This window comes from Megalopta genalis, chromosome 2, assembly GCF_051020955.1.
Source record: "Megalopta genalis isolate 19385.01 chromosome 2, iyMegGena1_principal, whole genome shotgun sequence".
Classification (NCBI taxonomy): Eukaryota; Metazoa; Arthropoda; class Insecta; order Hymenoptera; family Halictidae; genus Megalopta; species Megalopta genalis.
In genome coordinates this window covers 36,880,296-36,904,465 of record NC_135014.1, presented here as the reverse complement: position 1 = coordinate 36,904,465, position 24,170 = coordinate 36,880,296, and the positions used below count along the sequence as shown (strand labels likewise).

Below are 24,170 nucleotides of genomic sequence, written 5' to 3'. Positions count from 1 at the left end.
CGAGCCTGTTTCTTTTCGGAACGGATTTTTAGGCCGGTCTGAACGGGCTGAAACCTGCCATACCGCCGAGAGATCAAAAGAGGGCGCCTGCCAGACCGCCGAAAGATAACCTGCGTCTGTCCACGCAGAACAATAATGTGGAGACCACCGATTACGCCAATGCCGAGCCCACCCAGCAGCAGCTGCACTCCATCAGAAAATACCAGGTACGCTCATCGATCACTTCCGGTTCCGCCGTCATCCCGCGAATTCGATTCGTCGAACGCCGGATCGTTTCCAAACGCGATTATTGGAAGGTCCTGTCCCGCGTTCTTGAGCAGAGCTGGGGAAAAATCGATTTTTAAATTAGTAAGTAGACTATAAATATTCTTGTCTTCTCATGTGACAGAATAATAATAGTATTCAAATATACAGGGCGACCTGAAAATGTCTTGTAACTCGGTAATGGGGGGTTCCTGAGGTAATTTGAAGCAACTTTTTCCTTAGCGAAAATACAATCCGCGGCTTAGTTGGCGAGTTATTAACGAAAGACAGTGGCCAATGAGAAGCCAAATCAGTTGGAGTGGGACGGCCGAGTCAATGAGCGGAACTGGGCTTCGTGCGCTCGTTGGCCAGCCGAGCTCGCCTCTCATTGGTCAGTGTTTTTCGTTAATAACTCGTAAACGAAGCCGCGGATTGCATTTTCGCTAAGGAAAAGGTTACTTCAAATGACCTCAGGAACCCCACATTTCCGGATTGCGAGACATTTTCGGGACATCCTGTACTTGAAATGCTATTTCCACGTGTAACTACCATTTTAAAGAAAAGTTCGTTCGCCAAATTCGGGACTACATAAGAGAACATGAAAATATTTACGGTCCATTGACTATTTCAAAAATCTACCCCTCCTCGGATCTGTTCTTGAGCCGGTGGTGCAGGTCGCATGTCAACAACGGCTGCTAACTAAGCCCTCGGCGAACAACGAGCTGTCTCTCGTTCGGTTTCTTTACGTAAAACGAACTTTTCGTCCGGCGCGCCGAACGAACTCCAAGTACGTCGTGATTCTCTATGGTCTCCGTTTTGCTGGATTACCGCGACGCGCCTCGTTTCGAAATTCCCGGTTACCGGAGGCAAAATTCCGCCCAGTTTGGTTGTGCAATCGGTGACCGCTGCGGTCTATGCCGCATAATGATCGTTTATACGATACTCGCGTCAGCGGAACACGAGGCGCAACAACAAAAGAGTTAACCATCGTCCCGACGATTATGCGGAAAGACAATGTACGATTTCGCGGAGCGACGACACCCGGGGGGGAGGGGCCGTTCGCATTCCAGCCCGGCACGGTGATGCCGATTGTTAACTGATCTGTTGCTAAGTGAAATAACGCTTGCACGCCACGTCGTCGACGCCAGTTCTGGCAAAGATAAGGAACGACGTGTGCACTACGTAATTCCAGACCGAGTCGTTAGCCGAGCTTTTTCGCCTCGTTCTCCGCGTTCGAATATCCCGACCCGAAAGCTCAGTCGCGTTTCGGACTCGGTGGTTTTAACGTGGAGAACGTTTTCAATTCGAGCCGAATGAATTTTGAAGCGGGCCACGTCGCACGCCGCGCGAAAACGTCCGGACGAAATGTGAAATCGTTGGACGATTTTCACGACAATTGGTGTGTACCAGGATTTTTCCGCTCGCTGATCGCGTATCTATAATCGGATTAATGTTTAACATAGCCGTTTATTAGTAACAAATATTTTCAGGAATAAAATAACGAAGTCCTGAATTTCACATCAGTATTTTCATATATTATTACACAATATATATAACGAAATTGGATAACGAATTAAAACGATAATATTAACAGAACTCAATCGAATTTGAGGCAGACTCGATAAATTCTCATTACTTTTTTTGCATCATTTGAACTAGCAAGAATTGACATAGAACTACGATTCTGCAATGTTGCAATCTTTTTTCTTATACTAATAACACTAAAAAACTACCGAACCGTAAACGCGACTATCGTATAATATTTTATAAGAACGTCAAGATTGGGTTTATTTAAAATTCGTGGGACCTCTGTTGCAATATATATGCTTGAATAAAAAAGTCCATCCCAAAATTTGTCGTAGGAACATTTTCGTAATATCAGGAATTGTAAAAGAAAAGATTCGTAGCCAGTCATTTTGCCTGTTTTCATAGTTCTAACGTTAAATAACGATGTTTGCTGCTTCGAAAAGTCCCATTCTGTCGTATTTTTTTTTCCGCGGTTCGGGCGTTTCAGCTGCGCCTTGCGTCGTTATTCCCGGCTGAAAAATTCATTCTCCGCGCGTTATCCCCGCGCCAGCGGTTCTCCGGGTCAAGATTTCCCCGGGAACGATTTTCCAAGCGGCAAGACCGCGTCGGCCGTCGATTAGAAAATTGCCTAACGATCCGCGCGCGCATACCACCGCGAGAGCTGGTGCATCCCACGGTTGTTCTCCGGGGCCGAGGATCGTTTTGCATACGCCTTTGCACGCGCGTGCAACAGCTGCGAGCAGCCGCGCGATCCCGCTTGTCGCCAGGCATCGCCGATTAATTTCTCGCCGCGTGCAAACGTTTCCACCGCTCAAATAGGAAATTCGAAATCTATAGAAACGGCCGCGCCGACACCGATACGCTCCTTCGGCGACCATTGTGCGCCCGGGATCCGTAATTTCCTGTTCGAACCTGGGCAACCCTGTCCCTTTTAAACAACGAATCGTCGCACAGTGGTCTGCCGCAGAGCTGCGAACCATGGCGAACGTTATTTTAGCGTTGTTTCAAGGTTTAACCCTTTGCGCTCGAAGCCAAATTAATGCAAAATTTAAACTAGCTTTTCTGACCCACGGTATTTTCATTATATATATATATATATAACCTAATGCAATTTTATACACATGAAATTGAATTTCGTGACTCATACAACAGTTACATACAACAGTTTATGTATATAACCTAATGCAATTTTATACACATGAAATTGAATTTCGTGACTCATACAACAGTTTATATATATATATATATTTTTTATACACATGAAATTGAATTTCGTGACTCATACAACAGTTACGCATTTAACAATTATTTGAATATAAGCAAATTTGATTAATAAAATTAGTTTGAAATGTGTCACAAGAATTTTTAATGGCGCTTTGGGTTCGCCACTCGAGTGAAAATGGTTTAGGTTGTAGTATAGTAGGTCGTTGAATTCGTCTCGATATCAGCTTGAATATTGTTACGTCCTTCCACCTTTTATTTTTATAGAGTTCTCTTTGTCTCGCATTTAAACATTCCCGACTCAGTTGTTAATAACGAGTTCGAAATAGTTATTTCACCGTATTCAAATGTTCAATAGTGGCGGATTTAAACAGATTCTTACACTCGAATAAACTACTATTTCGCTTAACTTTATGTACAGTTCGTGTGAACTCGAATCAACACGATTTTCGCGCGTTTAACATTTTCGTTTGATTTAATGATTTCGCATAAACGTTTTGCGAAAAATACTTCGTGTCCGATCGCAGGACGTGACAATGTTATCGAGTCAAAGATATGTAATAACATAAAAATATGTAACAATTGAATCAGTTTTCGTATCAAACAAGTCTCGTTCGAACAACTTTTAACTGTTTTTCCGTAAGTCTTCCTAAAGTTTGAATTGTTGTATATATTGCAATGTTTATTGTTGTTATTTCAGAATGAATATATATATATATATATATATATATATTCATTCTGAAATAAGGTGAAAATATATATATGAAATAAGAGTGAAATATATATATATAATTTCACTCTTATTATATCACATACGTGTACACACTGTGGTTGCTTAATTAGGAAGAACAGCATTGATAGATTAGGTTTCACATGAGACTCGGTATTGTCTCATTTGTTACCTCGCCTAATTAAAACCAGATGAGGCGATTGGTATATGTAGGAATTATTTGCATTTCAACATTTACACATTAAGTAAAAAGTGGATACATGTTACATAAGTAACTAAAATATACCAGCTTACCAACATAATAATGGAATACAAACTTATACTATTAATGATTAATTTAACAAATACGTTTCTCTAAACTTTCATTAGCTGGTCTTCATAATGTTATATCTAATCATAGAACCGCACGAATGAACTAATATTTTAGATCTTAAAGCTTTGGGGGTTCGTAAACCCATTAGAAAAAAGAAAACAATCGTTCAAAGAACGAAAATTGGAAAATTGAGTTTTTGTCATGGATCGCTGCTCGGCCAGACCACAGTGCATCGCGTCGCGTCGATTCCCGTCGCCTTTACAGTCTTACGCAACGCTAAATTATACATGCGGAATGCCAGAGTCGTGTTCCGCGGCGCATACTTCTCTGCCGATTCCGCCCGAAATGCTCGGCAACCTCTTGATCAACGTTTTCAGTACATGCTTCGTTAATCATTGTTTTCCTGACCTCCGATTTCCCATCAGATCTAGGTAATTTGTTTACTGAATCGACGAATACTTTGATAGTTCCTGTCAGAAGGAACAATTTTTCTTTCTCCCGGCTTTCTGGATGCGAATGTCGCCCCGAGTTAATTTAACCTCTTCGTTAACCCCTTTGAAACAGGATTTCTTTCAGAACTGCGTCGATCAGCACTTAATAATTTCCTTGATAAAACCAGAGATTTTTTTGTTTCTTGAACGTCTTCGTTGACTTTGATTCCTGGATTTTGGTGGCAAAATTTCGTTTCGACTTAAAAAATGCTTAATAACGTTCATATTTAGTAGATCTCGTACAAAAACCTCGCGACGAGTTTGATTCGATATTATTAGACTGCGGATCTTCGTGCAAAATAAAAATTGCTCCCAATTGTATTAAATAAGAATTAACCCTTTACACTCGGATGTCACCGATACGGCAACACTAAATTATATCTTTCAAGGCAATCTTGTAAAAAAACTTAAATAAACCCACAAAATCTTTGATTTATTAACCCTTTGCATTCGAAACTATTTTAACTCTCTGTAAATCTAAAATAACTTCTTTGACTTATAGTATTTTCATTTTATATGACAAAGTGCATTTGATGCATATGAAATTGAGTCTTGTGACTCACACAACAACTACACTTTTAACAATTTTTTAAATCTAACTTTGTTGATATAAAAATTATCTTAGAACGTGATATAATAAATTTTAGTGGTGTCTGAGTCACCACTCGAGTGCAAAGGGTTAAATAAAGGGTTAAATAATCCTACAAAATGCAGCGATTTTTATTTTAATTCAACTTTGTATAAAAGAATCATAGGTATATAAAAAAGAATCTTCCGAGTGCTAAGAACTAAACAAAAATGAATGTTTCCTTTCGATATTTCCAACACGCTAAAAATAGTGCAACAAGATTCGTGCATTCTTCTAACGTCCTCGCCGTTTCAACTCGGCCATTTTCGCCATAAATGCATAAAATCCGCAGTCCAGTTATCATAGCGCAAGGGGTTGATCTGTTGCGTAGCGGTTCTTGGGTACCGCAATGCTCTCGTGTGACAAATTTGTTCTCATCGGAAACGGTTAACTTGTCTCCCAGCGAGCCATAAATGTCCTCTTGAATTCAAAGAATGACCGAACTCTGACCGAATTAACAATATCCTCGCCATCGAAAATCGTCCAGTATTTAGCGAATTTATTAGAATATTTAAGATTGGGTTTATATATATAAAGTCTGGATAATTTTGTCATATTCGATCTAACCGAGACTCGAAAAAGAAAGCAAATTCAAACTGAACGGGTGAGGCAGCCCTTCGAGGGCCCACCCCAATCTCCTTTGCCGCAGCGAAGTCGAAGCTGCAGCATGATATCGCGGTCGAGAGTGGCCGATTAGGAAAGGTCCCAGTCCCGATACGGTGGTTCACCGTGAGAAATGCCAGAAGCAGAACAAGCCGCGTCGGACACGCTTCTAAAAACCTTTCGCGCCAGCCGCCTTAAGTCAAGTGTGGTCTGGAATGTAAAGAACCCCCCGTGCACAATGGTCTAAGATTACAAGGCTCGAGTGTAACGTTACGGCGTTTTTCGATAGGTGTGTATGGACCGTCGCGGCTGACTCAGTCGGTCGGGCCTGTTTCGTTTCCCCCTGCACTAGCAATACCTCGCTTTTCTGTGGCCCCTTTTACCGGGAAACCGCATTTTTTCTACGCGGACCCGGTAACGCCGTCGAGAGAAACAGACCCCTGGAATCGTCTCCCCCTGAACGATAACGAGTGATCTTCCCCCCGTCGTTCCGATGACACTGGTCGCATCACTCCGGGTCCTTGGCGTGGAACGCAACCTGTTAATGTGCACCGACCGCCACGTTGCCATAGACAGCCCTTCTTCTTGCCACCTCGCTCTACAGGGTGTCCGACGATTCGTCGAACGACCCAGGACGCGCTTCTTCAGCTTCGCAGTAAATTGTTTGCGTCTCTTTCGCTGGACGTTTGTGGAATTTGCCTATCGAGGAATTTCTTCTGCTCGCAGGTACTTTATGCTGTTGGTGATTTGCGAACAGGAAGCGTTTCTTCTTTGCGCAGACGCGGAAACGCGTTGCGAACCATCACAGGATTTCTTGCGTGAGTCGGACAGATCGGGATTAATAAGAGTCCTTCGTCGTCTGGCATCGTTGAAACGTTCAGCCTCCGTCTGATCGTCCTTTATAGCGTTCCTTATACTTTCAGAAGCTTTCAGAAGTTACGTGCTGTGCCTGTTCGTGTCCTTCCATTTGACAGTTTGAAGAACAATGATCAAGTTGTTCGAAACAGTATGTTGCTACAATTGCTGTTCCATATCGAGGGTGGACTTTGGGATTTTTTCTGGAACGAAGCAAATGTCATATCTCGATGAAACTTACCGAATGTGTTTCTACGTGCTTAGTATATGTTAATTAATTAATTAATTTTTATAAGGCATTGTCACCAAAGCTGTCGCAATTATTCACCTAGACTGCGGATTTATTGGCAGGATTTCTCTCAGGACGCTTCTTCTAATTCTTCAGTAACAATACCTAGAATTTCGATGCTAAAATCGTATCGAAATTCTCGAATAGAGTAAATTCTCTCCAATTGTCATTAAATATGTAAACAGAAATTGATAACATAGAGAGAGGAGACACGATTATTCGAGCCTCGCGGCTCGTTTCTATAGTCGCCTATTGTCAAATCGTATCTCCTCTTTTGACATTGTCCATTTTTCTGCACAATCTGCAATCTCTGCACAATAATTTCTCTCACATTGTCCCTCAGAAGTGATGATACGATTATTCGAGCTTTCCGGCTCCTTTTTTATAGTTGTTGACAACTGGTAACTATAAAAACGAGCCGCATGGCTCGAATAATCGCATCTCCTCTTCCCAAATTGACCACTTTTGTTTAAGCTCTGAGCGTTAATTAGGGAGAATTTACTGTACATGTTGAGTGACAATTGGAGAGAATTCACTGTACATCCAAAGTACAGTAATTTCTCTTACATTGTCCCTCAGATTTGAAACGAAAAGTGGACAACTTGGAGAAAGGTGATACGATTATTCGAGCCTTGCGACTTGTTTTTATAGTTGTTAACAACCGGTAACTATAAAAATATATATAATAATTAATTATTAGAATAATCCTATCTCCTCTTCCCAAATTGTCCATTTTTGTGTATAATCTGGGCGTCAATTAGGGAGAATTTACTGTATACCGTAAATTATATATATATTATTATGTATACCGTAATTTACTGTATACTGAAAATACGTTTATCACGTTGCACAAAGACACCTCGTCAAAACTAACTCAGCGATCGTTGTGCCAAGAAAGATCAAGCGATAGAGAGAAGATTGGGAATCGATTATACATTCCGGATACAATATCCTACGTAGTCGACAAAACGGGACCCAATATCTGCGATCTTTGCAATGCTCGAAACACTATGAAACATATTTCGAGCAACTGTGCTAAACGTAGACAGGAAAGGGTAAAACATCGCACACCGAATTTCCCAGAAGTGCTGCAAACAGCAGATTCTAATAAAAGAGTGTCAGCCTTGCCATCGAACTTCGCCATTCGATTTAAACGCAGACCCAAAATACTATTTAATTACACATCCCTTCAACGTGATTGTTAACAACTACGCTGCGGATTTTATACATTCATGTGAAAAATGAGCGGTTAAAATATGAAATTGCGAAGACATAAGAGCAATAAACAGAGTAGAACAAACTAGAACAAAATAACATTGTGACACCGCTCTCAATTTATAAAAATTATTAAAAGAAACAATTTATTTTTATTTTTATTTCTGTTTCTTACACAATCGACTTTTAAAATTTGTTATTTCGCACAGAGAACCGCGGTCTACTATCAACCTAATTAGAGTGACCTGACCTTGAACACTAAATTAACACGTTCCCTGCCGCGTGGGGCGTATACGCCCCACGCTGAACTTTCCGTTCAAGCCATTTGGTATTATCATTGTAAAATGAAGAATTTTTTAAAAATTCATTATGCAGTCAATTATGGACATCTTAATACTATTGCTGATGCCCTCATTTAATCGTGGGGCGTATACGCCCCACGCGGCGTGATGGGCAATTTTTCTTTACTGTAACTTGTTTTAACTGCATTTCTCTTATTCCGATCAGTCATTTATTCGCGTGTCGTTGACACAATACTTACTGCTTCACTGAAGCTGGGATTGATTTATAGTTCTATAGTACTGTAAAAGTTGTAACATTCTGCGATAGTTGTGTGGATAAACCACACTTATGTTTGCCATGTTTTAACAAAGTTCATCGTAACATCCCTTTGTAATCGCATACAAACTTGAATTTAACTAAAATGTTATATTTTAAACTAATATAGGCATGATAAAAAAAATTATATGTGAGGATGCAACTCGCTTGGCATAATAATGATCAGCCAGGTATTTGTTAAAGTAATTCCTAGAAAAATAAATTTATTGGTTTGCTGTGTTATGCGTGTTAAACTATACAACCTTTCCTTGATAATTATGATTTTTGCACTATTTTAATTATTGTAAAGCATACGCCAGAAACAAAATAATACAAATGTAAAGCGTGGGGCGCATACGCCCCACGCGGCTTGAACGGAAAGTCTTCAAAAAACGGTCTGGCAGGGAACGTGTTAAAAAGAAAAGAGTCACCTTGTCGAGTTACTCTTCGAAAAATTCCCAAAGAGCACCCTTTTGGAGTCTGGCCGAATATCGTCAATAACAATTCTCCGTCCGACCGCCGTTAAAAATAACGAAGCTGGTCGGATAGCATAGGTAGCCACTCGTTGATCACCCTTTCTGTTCGAGCTTCCCTATACCCAGGATTCAAGTGCGGGGCTCTGATTCCCAGCCGTAGTCGAAGGAAATCCATCGAATCGGTACGAGGTGACGCTGGCGAAGCCTTACTCCGGTTGCAGCGAGAGTGACCGGGGCTTCGTCCAAGTATTTCTGCCCGGGCGTTGTTACATAAATCGGCCGGGCGACGCGTTCGCAGAGCATTTTTCCGGGCTTTATCGGCCGGTGGGCGTCGATCGTGAATCGAGGTTCGCCGGGGCACGATATCGCGCCGATTCCCGGCCGAATTTATTGCCGCAGATAGAACGGATCGATTTAATTTTCGCGAGGCTCGCATTCCGCTTCGCTGCGATCCGGCGAGCGTCGCCGATCGGCGGGTTTGCTTGCTTGATAGTCGGATAGAGCGCGTCACGCTCCGCCATAGATGTTCACCGCCGCACAGTGCGCCGTTTATACGAGATAAAAATCATAATTTTCGGACAAAAATCATAACTTCGAAGCAAATCGATTTTCGAACGAAATGTCTTAATAATTTGTCCATTTGCGCAACGATTTGCGCAAAAAGATTGTATGACTTCATAACAGAAAATCTGGTCGCCTCTATCTCTTTATCGAATGAGAACTTTCACACGAATTTTCATGAACACGATTTATTGTTAGCCGAATAATATTTTGTCCGAAAGAATTTTTCATGAATTTTGCGTCGGCGCCTGAAAATTCGTGGACCGGCCATGGCTACGTATTTTGTTAAATAACTCCGAAGATCGGCAACCTTTCGCGCGCAAAAAGTTTTTATAATATCAAAATATACTGTCCGACGAATATGTCGGAGCAGGAATTCCGTGATATTTTGAGCCGTTTTTTTTCTTCAGACCTTATCAAAAGTGTGAACAAATAAATCGAACTTGATTATTTCATTTCGGGTCAATTATTGTATTGCATATAAGTACTATAAAATTTCTATAAATTCCATCATTTTTTATAAAGACCACTTCGTAAAGCTGCCCTTTGTTCATAAGACAGTGCATATGATCTTCCTAATACGGTAATTTCTCCCTAATTCGCGCTCAGATTGCGCACAAAAATGGACAATTTGGGAGAGGAGACACGATTATCCGAGCCTCACGGTTCGTTTTTATAGTTGTTGACAAAATCGGTAACTGTAAAAACAAGCCTCTTCCGAAATTGTCCATTTCTGTCTGCAATCTGAGCGCGAATTAGGGAGAAATTACTGCATTCGCTCGGGGAACTCTCGCTCGAAGTTAATCTCTGGCTAAAGTTTTTGAACATTCTGTTGCTCAATATGATTATTTAGACATTTTCACGCATCGTGCACATAGTTTTGAACGAAGCGGTGACTTTTTTGTATTTTGTCCGTTGACGGCCGCACTGTGCGACCGCCCTCATTCGCCGTTTACGCCCTTACGGTTCTGCCTCGTCGTTGTTGCCGGTGTCTGTTCTGTCTTGTTCTGCCTTGTTCTGCCTTGTTCTGCCTGTTTCGCCGAGCGTACCGGCCACGAGATGCGTGGGAAACGAGGTAGGTAAACGCAAGGTCCAAGGACGCGATCGGCGCAACGCTCGTTTCTCATGCTATTGCCAGCTATGCGCCCTAGGGCGAGCATAATGCCCAATTGTGTCGGTCGGGTCGTGACCAGTTCGATACGGCAGTCGATTCACGTCCGATCTCGCCAGGTTCGGAAACCCGGAAATCTAGGAAACCTTGGAATTCGTTGAGTCACTGGTCCGTAACGCAATTCGCTTTCTTCTTCGACAATAGATTTCTGAGGATGAACTTACTCTCTCTCTCTCTCTCTCTTTCTCTCTCTCCCTGTTGAAGTCGCAGAATTTTCATCCGAAAGACACGCTTCGATTGTCCGTACTTCCTCCGATCATTTTAGGTTGCTTCTGTTCCCCTGCGTCCACTTCTTTTTTTTCCTTAAATCTCCACGGAGAGTTGTGCTAATCACATAATTGAACAACGCGAGTGCATAAAAAGATTCGTTATCGCTCGAACATAAACAAACGGCAGAGGGCATCAAGTGTCAAACGGTCAAGTTTGGCCTCGAGTTCCGGACCTGAAAAGACCCGGGCGTGGTGCGGCGAGAATTAAAGTCACGAACGAGAAAATTCTGCGATTTTTCCAAGGGTCGGTTCACCCCCTTCGAGACGACTAAACGAAAAGCAAACTAAAAATAGGATTATGTTATCGATAATTCAACGCGAAGTTTCATAATGTTCCGGGTTCGCCGACCTGATTCTCGAAATAAACTCGTTCTCAGTTTCCGCGTGAACGTCTTCCTATATGTCCGATCGATGTTCGTGGCCCGATTATCTCGGCGAAATTACGTAAATCGTTGGTTACGAGGTAAGGTAATTAAATGTTCCCCACCGGTGTCTCTGTCCCCCCTATATTTTTCTGTGAATGTCTTTCTCTCACTCTTTCTCTCTCTCTTTCTCTCTCTCTCTCTTTGTCTCACTCTTTCTCTTTCTCGAGCAACGATGAGATGTTCCGCGTCGCAGCCCGATGGAAGATCGAATTAAGAAGTCCGCAGTCCCAGGAAATTGTCGGATCTGGCCCCCGCCCGCGAGGTCGCCAGAAAGACCGTAAATCGATGATCTGATTATAGGAGCAGCTGCGGAAACGGAAGGATGAGGAGGAGAGGCAGGAGATACTCAATCGATCGCTACGAGGATCGACGAAGCTCCAGGCGTTGGAGAGCCACGCGACCAGCCTCGCGGGCCAGGAGAATCCTGCTTACGCGCAGGACGAGGTGACCACCGTCGCCAGACCCAGCCATGTCTTCGCGAAAACGGTGCAGGACGTCGAGGAGCCTCCCAGGCCCCTCAGTAAGTCACATCGCTCGCGTGAAATTCGTCGAAAATCGGCCTAAACTCGGCCGTAGCTGACTCTAGCTGAAAATCGTAAGCCAAAAAAAATTGAAGTTCTACTCCGACAGTGCAAAGTCGATCGAGAAATTGTTATAGGAGTTGTAAGCTACGCCTGCATTAGGTTACGAGTTAGTATGATTATTTATACTATTAAAATTAAAAAAAATTATATAAATTAATTTGTAATAATAGTTTAACCGCTGATGCTGGCACTAAACTAACCACTATTTAATTTAAATATCAAATGCAAACTGTCACTCAAATTCGTCGAAAATCGGCCTAAACTCGGCTGTAGCTGATTCTAGCTGAAAATCGTAAGCCAAAAAGAATTGAAATTCTACTCTGACAGTGCAAATTCGGTCGAGAAATTGTTACAGGAGTTGTAAGCTACGCCTGCATTAGGTTACGAGTTAGTATGATTATTTATACTATTAAAATTAAAAAAAATTATATAAATTAATTTGTAATAATAGTTTAACCGCTGATGCTGGCACTAAACTAACCACTATTTAATTTAAATATCAAATGCAAACTGTCACTCAAATTCGTCGAAAATCGGCCTAAACTCGGCTGTAGCTGATTCTAGCTGAAAATCGTAAGCCAAAAAGAATTGAAATTCTACTCTGACAGTGCAAATTCGGTCGAGAAATTGTTACAGGAGTTGTAAGCTACGCCTGCATTAGGTTACGAGTTAGTATGATTATTTATACTATTAAAATTAAAAAAAATTATATAAATTAATTTGTAATAATAGTTTAACCGCTGATGCTGGCACTAAACTAACCACTATTTAATTTAAATATCAAATGCAAACTGTCACTTAAATGCTAAATTCAATTTTCATACCGTATTATTCAAATTATTCAAATTCTAAATTAAACATAAATTTTGTTTATGAACAAAATCTTACAACTAACCTCATACCTATAATTCAATTAATTTATTAATTCTTGATTTAAATTTATATTATACTCTATAACATAAATCGTACACAACCCTCAGTAATTTTTTAATTAAATTTAAGTAACGAAACAAAAAGTAATAAAATTTAAGTAACGAACAAACTCGTAACATTTCTGTTCAACTAAAAGTGTACTCAACCCACTAAACTAATGTCAATTAAAATCATCATCGAATCGCCTCCATATAATAATTTGTTGAAATAATTTCTAATAAAAACTAACTAATACAAATTTTGTGATAACATTCGAGTCAATTTTCTTGATTACTTAGAAAGCAAAGAGACTCGTGCAAAAAAATACTATCTCGTACAAGTGCAATAGTTAAAGATCGTGTTCAGTTTCGAGATAATTGGAGACGCTATCGGACGCGCCAGGCGCCAGAGCTCTCAAGATGGCGGCCATCTTTGCGGCCCTCGTAGCTAGAGATCGTGTCTTTGCTCTTTGAAGATAGGGAGCGGGATTTGGTTCGAGTATGGACGGCGAAATGCACGTTTGCCTGACTGCGAAACTTTGTCGGGACATTTTTCACGGAATTTTATCTCGTCCCGTCTCTTAAGGAGATCATCTTTTCCTGAAACAGTGTACTATACACCACCCTCGTCGTCGTAGCCTCTTGACTCGATGGCGAGCTAACGACACTCGTTGCCCTATTAGGGCAACTATAAGACCCTGCTTATATCTACATAACTCGATCGTCGGCCCTTTTTCACGTTTTGCTCTCAAGATTCATGGGATCGTTGCGCCGAGGGTTCCTAAGGGCGCCGCCATCTTGCTCTGGAACCGAAATCTTGCCGAATTTCGTAGCGCTTTCGAGTAATTAGCTTTCCCAGGCACGATCCACTCGAGCAGAGGATCTAAAATCGAGTCAACCTAAATCAGTGCTCTAATTGTTACAATGTTGTCGAGGAAGACGCTTCGAAATGAAGGATCTGCGATAGGATAGCTGCGAAAAATACGAGTAAAATCGAATGTCGCACTTGGAATGTTAAATTAAAGGTTCTGTCAGACCCCGAAGAATGTCCGACTAAACCTTGTGTGCATTATTTCAGCGTACGGAGAGGTGGTGGCGATCCTGGAGAGGTTACAGCTCCAGCTGCGCAGCATTTCCGGCGCCCTGGGAATCTCGGGGCCCGGCGTCGAAGCGGAACTCGAAGCTGTGCGAACCCTGTTGGTCCAGAACCGATTCGCCTCCGCCCTGGCCACCCATCACGCCTTGAAGAGCAAGCTGCGATCGAACAAAGTTCTGAAGCACCACACGGAGGACGCGTCCACGTTGGCCCGGGATGTGCGTAAACCCAATTTCCGCTCCGCGATGGAAGACAAATGGTCTCGACAGGCTATTTTCAGCTGTCCTGTTAACAGCCACGCACCGATTGCCACGACGGTTGACACGGTTGCGCGTTCCTCGGGTGCCTCTCTCGGCCATTTGTTCCCCGTCCAGCCAGACCGCGATCTCTAAAGTAACGAGCTCGTTACGGCGAATTGTTGTTTTAGTGCGTGGAGATTCTGGAGAAGTGGCAATCGTCGTCGACGGCAACAGGTGTCGGCGGAGCGGAAACGATAACGGCCGTCGAGGAGCTGAACGGAATCCTGACGAGCTACGACATGGAGGCGCTGCTGCTCGCGCACGATTCGATCGTCTCCTACGTCGACGGCCAGCAGAGGAAGCAGAGCCCGTCGTCATCGTCGCCCAGCGGACCTCCCAGCCCTACGTCCAGCTGGAGAGGTGGGACCAGGGCGGTGGACAACATTAAAGTCATCCGGATCGAGAAGACGAACGAACCCTTGGGTGCTACCGTTAGAAACGAGGGCGACGCTGTCATTATAGGTAACTTTTCCTAGACGACTTTTCCTTTCGGCGACTCGAAAGTGCAACAGTTTTTAATCGAACGACGATCGTAGGTCGCGTGGTACGAGGCGGGGCTGCGGACAAGTCGGGCCTTCTTCACGAAGGCGACGAGGTCCTTGAGGTGAACGGCGTCGAGATGCGCGGGAAAAGTGTGAACGAGGTCTGCGACATCCTGGCGGGGATGCAGGGCAGTCTGACCTTCTTGGTGTTGCCAGCTCCCTCGAGTCACTGGAACAACCTGTCGAGTCGAAGAGACGACAACAACCAGGTAGCTGAACGTTCTCCTGCTCGTACGATCTATTAAATGGATGTTTATTCAGTAATTTAGAGAGGGAATATATCTAATTCTAAGCGTAATCTAAATGTCTGGTCGATTTTGGGCTAACAGAGGCTGCGTCATTTCCAGATACAGCACATACGAGCGCACTTCGATTACGATCCCGAAGAGGACCCTTATATACCCTGTCGAGAATTGGGCGTCAGCTTCCAGAAGGGCGACGTGCTGCACGTGATCTCGCAGGAGGATCCGAACTGGTGGCAGGCGTACAGAGAAGGCGAGGAGGATCAAACCCTGGCCGGTCTCATCCCCAGCAAAGCCTTCCAGAACCAGTAAGTCGATCGATCTTCCGGCGCCAGCCTGGAATTAATCGTCCCTGACATTTCGCTTGACCTTTGCCTGGTCTGCTTAGGCGAGAGTCGATGAAGCAGACGATCGCCGGCGACAAATCGACCGTGCGCAGCTCGAAGAAGTCCAGCACGCTGCTCTGCGCCCGGAAGAATCCGAAGAAGAAGAAGCGAAACAAATTCGGGGCGAATTACAACGACGACGGTTATCCGCATTACGCAACGACTGCCATCGACGGTAGATATCGGGGGGGATGATAGCGGGCTCTAATGTTTCCGGTCTACTAATGTCTCCCGTTCACGCGTCCCGTTTAGATTACGACAGCGAGGAGGTGCTAACGTACGAGGAAGTCGCGTTGTACTATCCCAGGGCGAACCACAAGAGACCGATCGTCCTAATCGGGCCACCGAACATTGGCAGACACGAGCTGAGACAGAGACTGATGCAGGACAGCGAGCGTTTTGCAGCGGCAATTCCTCGTAAGCCGTTCAAACCCATACAAATCACCCTAGAGACGCGCTCGTTCCACGAGACTCGCAAGGGATGCACGCGATTTCGTTGATCGATATTGCTGAACAAGCCGAGACCGTGGTAAACACACTAACGAGGGATTAGGTTGATCGTATTTAGGTATTAGCCGCGCTGCTTTCTCTCGAAGAGTTAAAATGACTACCACGGGATCCCGTCGTCTATTCTGACCGACAACGTAGACATTCAATCCCTCAGTTTCTGCACGTTTGAACCCTTTGCGCTACAATTTTAGACAATTTTTGTCAACTGTACGGCTTCATTTATTTTCATCTCCGGATATTGATAAGAGAAGATTCGAAGTTTGATGCGATTTAGGATAACATTCGTATTCAATATAAGATCAGGTTCAGCGTAACATTATTGTGTAAGGGATGAACACAGCTAACTGCAGGATCGGTTTACTAAATTTTCATCGGAAACCACGATACTGAATTATAAGGCAAACGTTTAATATCGATAAGCGCTTAGCCGTGGCTTGTTCGGTGAATAATTCACCGGTTCGCGGTCTCCTCGCTACACCGCACTGGCAAGAATCCTTTATTCCAGACACGAGTCGTCCCCGGAAGGACTCGGAAGTAGACGGACAGGACTACCACTTTATCTCTCGGTCTCAGTTCGAGTCGGACATCCTCGGCCGGAAGTTCGTCGAGCACGGTGAATACGAGAAGGCGTACTACGGCACGTCAGTGGAGGCGATACGGACCGTGGTGAACTCCGGGAAAATCTGTGTTCTGAACCTGCACCCGCAGAGCCTGAAGATCCTCCGTAACTCGGACCTGAAGCCTTACGTGGTGTTCGTCGCGCCGCCGAGCCTGGAGAAGCTCCGGCAGAAGAGGATCAAGAACAACGAGAGCTTCAAGGAGGAGGAGCTGAAGGACATCATCGAGAAGGCGCGGGAGATGGAGGACAAGTACGGCCACCTGTTCGACATGATCATCATAAACACCGACACGGATCGAGCGTACAACGATCTGCTGACGGAGATCAACTCCCTGGAGAGGGAGCCGCAATGGGTCCCCGCGTCCTGGATAGATTAACGAGAGAAGCCAGCTTCCGAGCGCGAGCCACCCTTTAAAACCAGGTCTAGACACCCCGCGCGGACCGGGTCTAGCAGCCTCGCGGGGCTTGCCGCGAGGCGCGGAGAGGGCCAGTAGCACAGCGGAAATGAAAGAGCAAGCTCCAAAGGCTAACCCGAGGCTCCTCAAAGGACTCGTTCTTCTATCTGGTGCCTGTTATACAATATTACGTTTCGTACACGCGCGCGTATCAAAACACTCGTTGCCAGACTATCGTACTCCAAGTACCGCTGGTTTCGGCGTAGTCTTCCGTGTTGCATTCGTCGTTGCCATCAGATGTTCTTCGAGGATCGTCGCCGACGTCTCCAGCGTCCACGAGCCCCAGCACCCGTCGTGTCGCGACTCTTCGTTCCTCGACCGGGCCTCGGAAAACACGAGGCGCCACAACCTTGGAGTCGAATCCTGCAGACGGTCACGACCGCGCTCCACGCGACCCTCAGGATCTCGCTTCCGCGAGTCCTCCTCGAGCTTCGGCACCTCCGTCGCTGGGCCCTCTGGCTCGAGGCTGGCTCGGGACACCTAGTTTTAACTCGCGAACGATATCCGATCCCAAGGGAAAACCGTCGCAGCTCCGCGTAAGATACACAAACGTTTTTTCCCAAAGATGAATCCTGAAAGAGATCGGCCTTCTTTCAGCAACTCACCGACTTCCTGCCGGACACGGCCGCGAGCGATACCGAACCACCAGCCATCTAGGGCAATCAGGAGCGTTCTCGAATCGTCTAGGAACTTGAGGACCCGGCACGAGCTCCTGTTTGCCGCGTTCCAAGCCGGAAGGGACTCGACGTGACCGCGTTCCTCGTGAACACGGAATTCCCATGAAACCAACCACCACCCCCATTCATCGTTCGTCGTAGACACCCCCCACTGTCTCTTTCTACCCTCTGTCTCTCCCGGCATCTCTTTCCCCTCGTCCCCTCTATCTCTTTCTCTGTCTCGTGTTTGTTTAGACAAGTGTGTCGTACACCCTCTAACCACCCCTCCCCCTCCCCTCCAGCCCGTAGACCTCGTTAAATACGATAGACTTAGGCTCGTGTGGTGCGAATCCGCGTGAAAACGGACTTTTCGAGAGAACGGTGACGAAACCGGCCGACCCGGTGTATCTTCCTCGGCCAAACGAACGGACGAACGTTTCCGCTCATTTTCCACTTGTTTACGACTAGCAATAATCAACGGTGTTTAACGGGTCGAACCCGCTGAGATACAGGTCTCGTGGCTCCAGGAATTTCTGACCTATCCCCCCCGGAGGGTTCTACGAATTTCTTCCGGTCCGCCTCGGTCGCCGTTGGTCGCCAGAGTGTCCGCCATCTTGAAATTGGGTTCTAAATTGCTCATCGCGCTCGCCATTCTCCATTTATTCGCCGTTGGAATGTAGAAGTTACGCGTTTATGGCGTTCGAGAAGCTACTTCCAGATAAACTGGAGCTTCCTTAAGGTCACTATTACTTCTTCCGCGAGGTCCTGAATCATTCTCTTGGCGACTCGAAGCGTTTCTATCATTATGTCGGGAGAGCACCGCGATCAACGGCGGAGCGGGAGGACCGTTCTTCTTCCTAGTTTACACGGAAATTCTCGATCTGGATCTTGACGTCTGTGCCAGTATTTGTTCCCGGCGCGGAAATGCGAAAGGACGGTCCGGCGACGCGGTTGGAGAGGAGAAGTGTCGCGCGGCACGATCTCGGTGTCGCTTAGAGTCCAGCCGAACGATAAAGAGTGGCGGGCTCGGCCGCGATCGAATTCGCGAAATCGTCGACGACGCCTCGGGACGTTGTGCCAATTTGAATGGTAACGATGTGCCAAAATGGCGTCCCGAGGCTGTTGTCCTGTCCAGGTCGAGACCGGTCGGGCTCGCGCTAATTCGGATTGGGAGACGCGTGAAACGAGAACGGGATTGGCTAGAAACGCGGCGGGAAGTCTACGGAACACGCTCAACGACACCCAAACCACGTGTGTCCGCCGTTACATTGTTTCTGTAAATATTTGTGCACTTGTATAGAAACAGAGATCACGAATAAGAGGTTTATCGTTATTATTGTCCTTAGTATTATTATTGTCGTTATTCGAATTAATTATTATTCTCTTATTCTTATTATTCTAATTATTATTATTATCCTAATTCTAATTATTATTATCATTCTGGTTATTCTGATTATTCGATTCGCTACTGCGACCCGTACTCTTTTTCTCGAGCGCGGCCGGCGGGCATCGGCGACTTCCGGTTTCCAGAGTCCTCCGAGGACCGTGTTCCTCTTCGCGCCCGGACTGCGGAACTTCGTGCAGCTAGCGGAATTTTTGGCAAATTCTCGCCTGTCGGGTTTAGTGAATTTTCGCGAAATCTTGTTTCGATTAGTCCTATGGGTGTTCGCATAATTTCTCGCAGCTTGCCAAATGCAGCATGCTCTTCGAAGTTGTTTCGCGGACGCGTCGTGTCCGGACTGGGGAATCCTTCGCACTTTTAAGATACAATCGAACGCGTGTTACGACATGAATTGACTGCCAACGAAACGATACGCTTCCGTTATTCTGATTTTCACGGAATAAGCTTACGCGATTAAATTCGCACGAGGACCCGCAGCCGAGCGACCGCGAGGGGATCCTAAACGCGCGTGACGCAACGTCCGGTGCCCGTCGGCATTCTCTGTACATTGAACGAAAAGCAGCATGATTCCGTTTATCCGACGAACAGCCGACTTTATGTGTAAAATAAACGTACAACTTTGAAAGAGATACGTTATCTATGTATAGGTGCATATACGTTTTTGTATATACGTACGGTATATACGCACACACACACACACACGCGCGCGCGCGCGCGCGCGCGAGTACACGTACATGCTAAACATACACACACGGACACAGATACAGGAGCACACAAGTGTACACTGCGAGAGCGAGAAAGATGCGATACAGGAATATCAAAATTCAGCGAGTATTTTGTTAAGATCGACTCTCGTTGTTGACTCCTCCCCCGACAACCCCCTCGACGGCCAGCCCCTCGTCCAGGGGAGGCCAGGATGATTTCGCGGTGCTCGTTACCTCCAGCTCTCCTTCTTCCGTGTTCGTTCATCGATGTCATTATTTTACCCCCATGCATCTGCATTTCTACTTCACCCCTTGCCCTGTGATTTCGATGTTTTAAGGGAAGTTTTTCCTCCCAGACACGGTATAATTTGGGAGACGTGCTGTTGAAACTATAGGGTGAGTCGTCCTAAAGCGGCACGCTCTCTTTGTCCACGAGTTTTATCTGTTTTCTTCTAAGAATTTCAACATTGCGGTTTTGTAAATAATTGTTTCGACCGGCAACAATTCAAATATTATTGAATCGACGATGGCTGTAACGAGAAAATAGAATTTTATTTCGATACGAAAATGTTTGGTGGCAGTTCGAGGATTGTCGCGATATCACGGCGCAAGGGGTCAACCACCCTTAGAGGGCCAAAACTCTGCCCCTAACCGAAAAGAAACCGCGGAAGCCACGGATTTCCTCGTTCGACTGTATTCAATAAGATGCGGTAGAGAGTCGTGTAAGGTCGTCTTAGAAAATCGGTGGTGTGTTAGTGTTTAAACAAGAAAATGAAATCAGAGTCGTGACTCGTCGCCGTCGCGTTAGATCGTCTGCCCCCGTGCCGTCGTCGGCGACGGGGGCCGTCGGAACGGATCGTTTCCGCTTCCTATTTTAACCTTTCGACCGGGGATGACGAGTTCTCTCGTCGTTCGCAGCTGCCGTCACCTCTCGCTAATTATTCATTTTCTACTTAATACAGCGAACAATAATTCTTCCACTTTGTTGTCGTCCATATTGAAACGCCATCCCTGGCAGAATAATGCAACAAACTATTGTAAATATGCTTGTCGACTGAATTACTTGAGCATTTATTAAACATAAAAAAGTGGTGTCTCGTGTACATTAGGAAAAGAAAACGTTTGAAAAATGATAAATGCTCGTATCTTTGTACTAAATACGAAAGAACGTGCTGGCTGCCGTCACGTGACCGTTGTGTAAAGATTTTAATACCCTGACAAGAGATAGTATTTCATTTATGGTTAATCTGTTCACTGCTGCTGGCGTATATTTGTGGTACGTCCGTTATACCTATTATAGTTTGTAATATATTATAACATTGTAATATATATATTATAATCTATAACATATAATATATTGTGTAATCTATAGCATATAATATATTATAATCTATAATCTATAATATATTATACTCTATAATATACAATATATTGTATAATCTATAGTACATAATATATTATAATCTATAATATACAATATATTACAATCTATAATATATAATATATTATAATCTATATTATACAATGTATTGTACAATCTATAGTATATAATATATTATAATCTATAATATACAATATATTATGATATATAATATATTATAATCTATAATATACAATATATTATGATATATAATATATTATAATCCATAATATACAATATATTATAATCTATAATATATAATATATTATGATCTATAATACACAATATATTATAATCTATAATATATAATATATTATAATTTATAATATATAACATATTAAAATCTATAATGTATATAATATATATTATAATAGATATAATAGACATATCGTAAATATACGTCTGCAGCAGTGAAAAGGTCAAAGAAAATATTTCTCACAGGAAACGTACAATTTTCACATCGTACACTGAATTTATTTGATGTATTATAATATATTCTGCCAGAGGTGTGCATCGTATTCGCGCCGATTGCGATCAAATTTTTCTATTCACGGTACTCCAAGTCGACTGTTTTACGTCTTCCTGAGCGTTCGCAATCGAAAATACTCCCGGTCGAGGGGTTAAAAACCAAACGAGCGCTCGTCGATCGCCACGCGCTGAATCGTAATTGAATCTTGGCACCATGGTTCCTCGTTTTCACTCGTATACGTGTTTAGAGGCTCTCGGGGGCGCCGCAGCCAGGTAGCCCGCCGGGCATCCCCCTTTTTCAAGGTTCTACAAGTTACGAATCGTCGTTCTGCCGTGTCCTTAGACAAAGATAGAGGAATCGTGTCGCCAATAGCTCCCCCGGGAGCGCACCGGAAACTTTCTGCTCACCTGTGGCGTTCGCCGTTTACGGAAATTCAGAGAACGGAGGTCTTTGCCCCCCGCTCCCCCCCTTGAAGCACTTATGGCTCCGTCGGGGTTCACGAAACCACTCCGATTTACGATCACGAAGCCAGTTAAAATCATTTTCGCTTTTTCGTTATTCAATTTTATTGGCATCGAACGATCTGAAGCGGTTCGCGGGTCACTCATGACCCATAAACAGCCTCGCCATTATTACCTTCACACGTGTTTCACTGCGAAATTCAATTCTCCGGCGATGCTCGCAATCAAATTTGCCCGAGCACATATGCGACAGACTGACGAACGCGTGCGCGTCTTCGGCGTGATCGAAGCGCGCGGGTCACAAGTGACCCGGGATCGGCCGAACGAGGCTCCGGCGGACGCGAGATCGATCGAACAGTCGTGCGAGGGTTTAAAAAGTTACGGGGAAGTTGAAGATCGCGACGCGAGGAACGCTAACGTTTCTTTCGACGACGCCGGAGTCTCGCGATGCCGGAGTTCGAGAGAGTTCGAAGTTCAGGAGAGCCTCGCTTTCTCCCGGAACTCTCGACTTTCGCCGGGGCGAGTCCTCGGGCCGTGTTCACGGATCATCGGTCGGCCCGCGAGCCGCGCTTCCGGGGGTGGTTACCGACCTAGCGGTCGATCGACGAGCAGTATAATTAGCAATAACGCGAGGGTAGAGCGCACGACCGCGCGGCGGAACATTCTAAAAAGCGAAATCGGTTGTTCCTCGGGCGTGCGGGGTGTCGCCGAGCCGCGACTCGCTTCCGGTGTTCGCGGCGCGGCGCGGCGATCCGCAAACCCTCCGCGCCCGGGGAGCAGCAGCATGGTCGCCTCGATCACCGACCCGCGTGATGCTCACGGGAACGTGGGTCGTTTTTTTTTCCTCTGTTTTCGTTTATTCGTCGGGAGGCAGTTACGCGGCGTTTTGTGAGAAAGAAGAAGCGGATGAAGAAGAAGGAAGACAGAAAGACGCGTTTCGTTTTTCTGGAGCGAATCACCCTCGGGATCGAACGGGATACGCGCGTTTAGATCGTTGTTCCGGATACGGGAGAGAGGGCGTTGTGTAAATAGGAGTCGGAGGATTAGCGACGTATATTATATACATACACACAGGCACACAGGACATGAATATGTATACATATGTATAGGAGCGCCGAGAGCTTCGATCCCGAGGGCCGGCGAGATATCCCGATCTCGCGTGAGCGTCGCCGTTCCACTCCCTCCAGTTTCCTCCATATTCTGTTATATATTTCGTTAAATAAAAGTTACTGTAATATTTCTAAGGTCGCTTCTCTGCTTCACACCACGCCCGAGACCGAGCTCCCCTCCGCCGCCATCGGAGTTTATCCTGAAGGATCTGGATCGCCGCACACTATGACGACCCACACATAGAAGAAAACCATATACGTACATTAGTTTTAGAGGTTTACATCGACCAAAGCTGACGCTTTCATATCGAAGCGTGCAGTTCACAAGTGGACAATTTAGATTCCAAAAAGACTAAACGACTGGGCTTCGGTTGTAGAAATATCCGTTTTGCAGTTATTGCGGAGATATTTGCAATATTCGGCCAGAGTGGTGTCAATGTTCCATCGTCGTCGCCAGACTGCTGACCTTTATGCGAAATAAAAATTCTCTGCATTAATTGCAAGACGCAGGAGCCGATCACAAGCTTTCTTCTTCTTTTGATCATTTTTCGAAGTTCGCATCAACCCCTTGACACAATCATTTTCTTCACAGTTACCGCGATTAGAAATTTTTCGATTGCAATAATTTCTCGAGTGGCGACTCTGAGACGCCATAAAAAATTGTTTTATCACGTTACAAAATGATTTTAAC

General features: G+C 44.7%; 1 protein-coding gene across 7 annotated transcripts in view; it reads left to right on the top strand.

Moving 5' to 3' along the window:
* Positions 1-23,614, top strand: part of LOC117225524 (uncharacterized) — a 121,934-nt gene extending 98,320 nt beyond the window's left edge. For all 7 annotated transcript variants that reach the window (XM_076519270.1, XM_076519271.1, XM_076519269.1 and 4 more), the window contains 9 exons: positions 33-206; positions 11,915-12,134; positions 14,188-14,423; positions 14,633-14,966; positions 15,041-15,255; positions 15,394-15,596; positions 15,677-15,849; positions 15,927-16,091; positions 16,690-23,614. In XM_076519270.1, coding sequence (XP_076375385.1) covers positions 33-206; positions 11,915-12,134; positions 14,188-14,423; positions 14,633-14,966; positions 15,041-15,255; positions 15,394-15,596; positions 15,677-15,849; positions 15,927-16,091; positions 16,690-17,180 — 2,211 coding nt within the window. In that variant the 3' untranslated portion in view covers positions 17,181-23,614. The remainder of the gene's footprint in view (positions 1-32; positions 207-11,914; positions 12,135-14,187; positions 14,424-14,632; positions 14,967-15,040; positions 15,256-15,393; positions 15,597-15,676; positions 15,850-15,926; positions 16,092-16,689) is intronic.
* Positions 23,615-24,170: the final 556 nt, after the last annotated feature.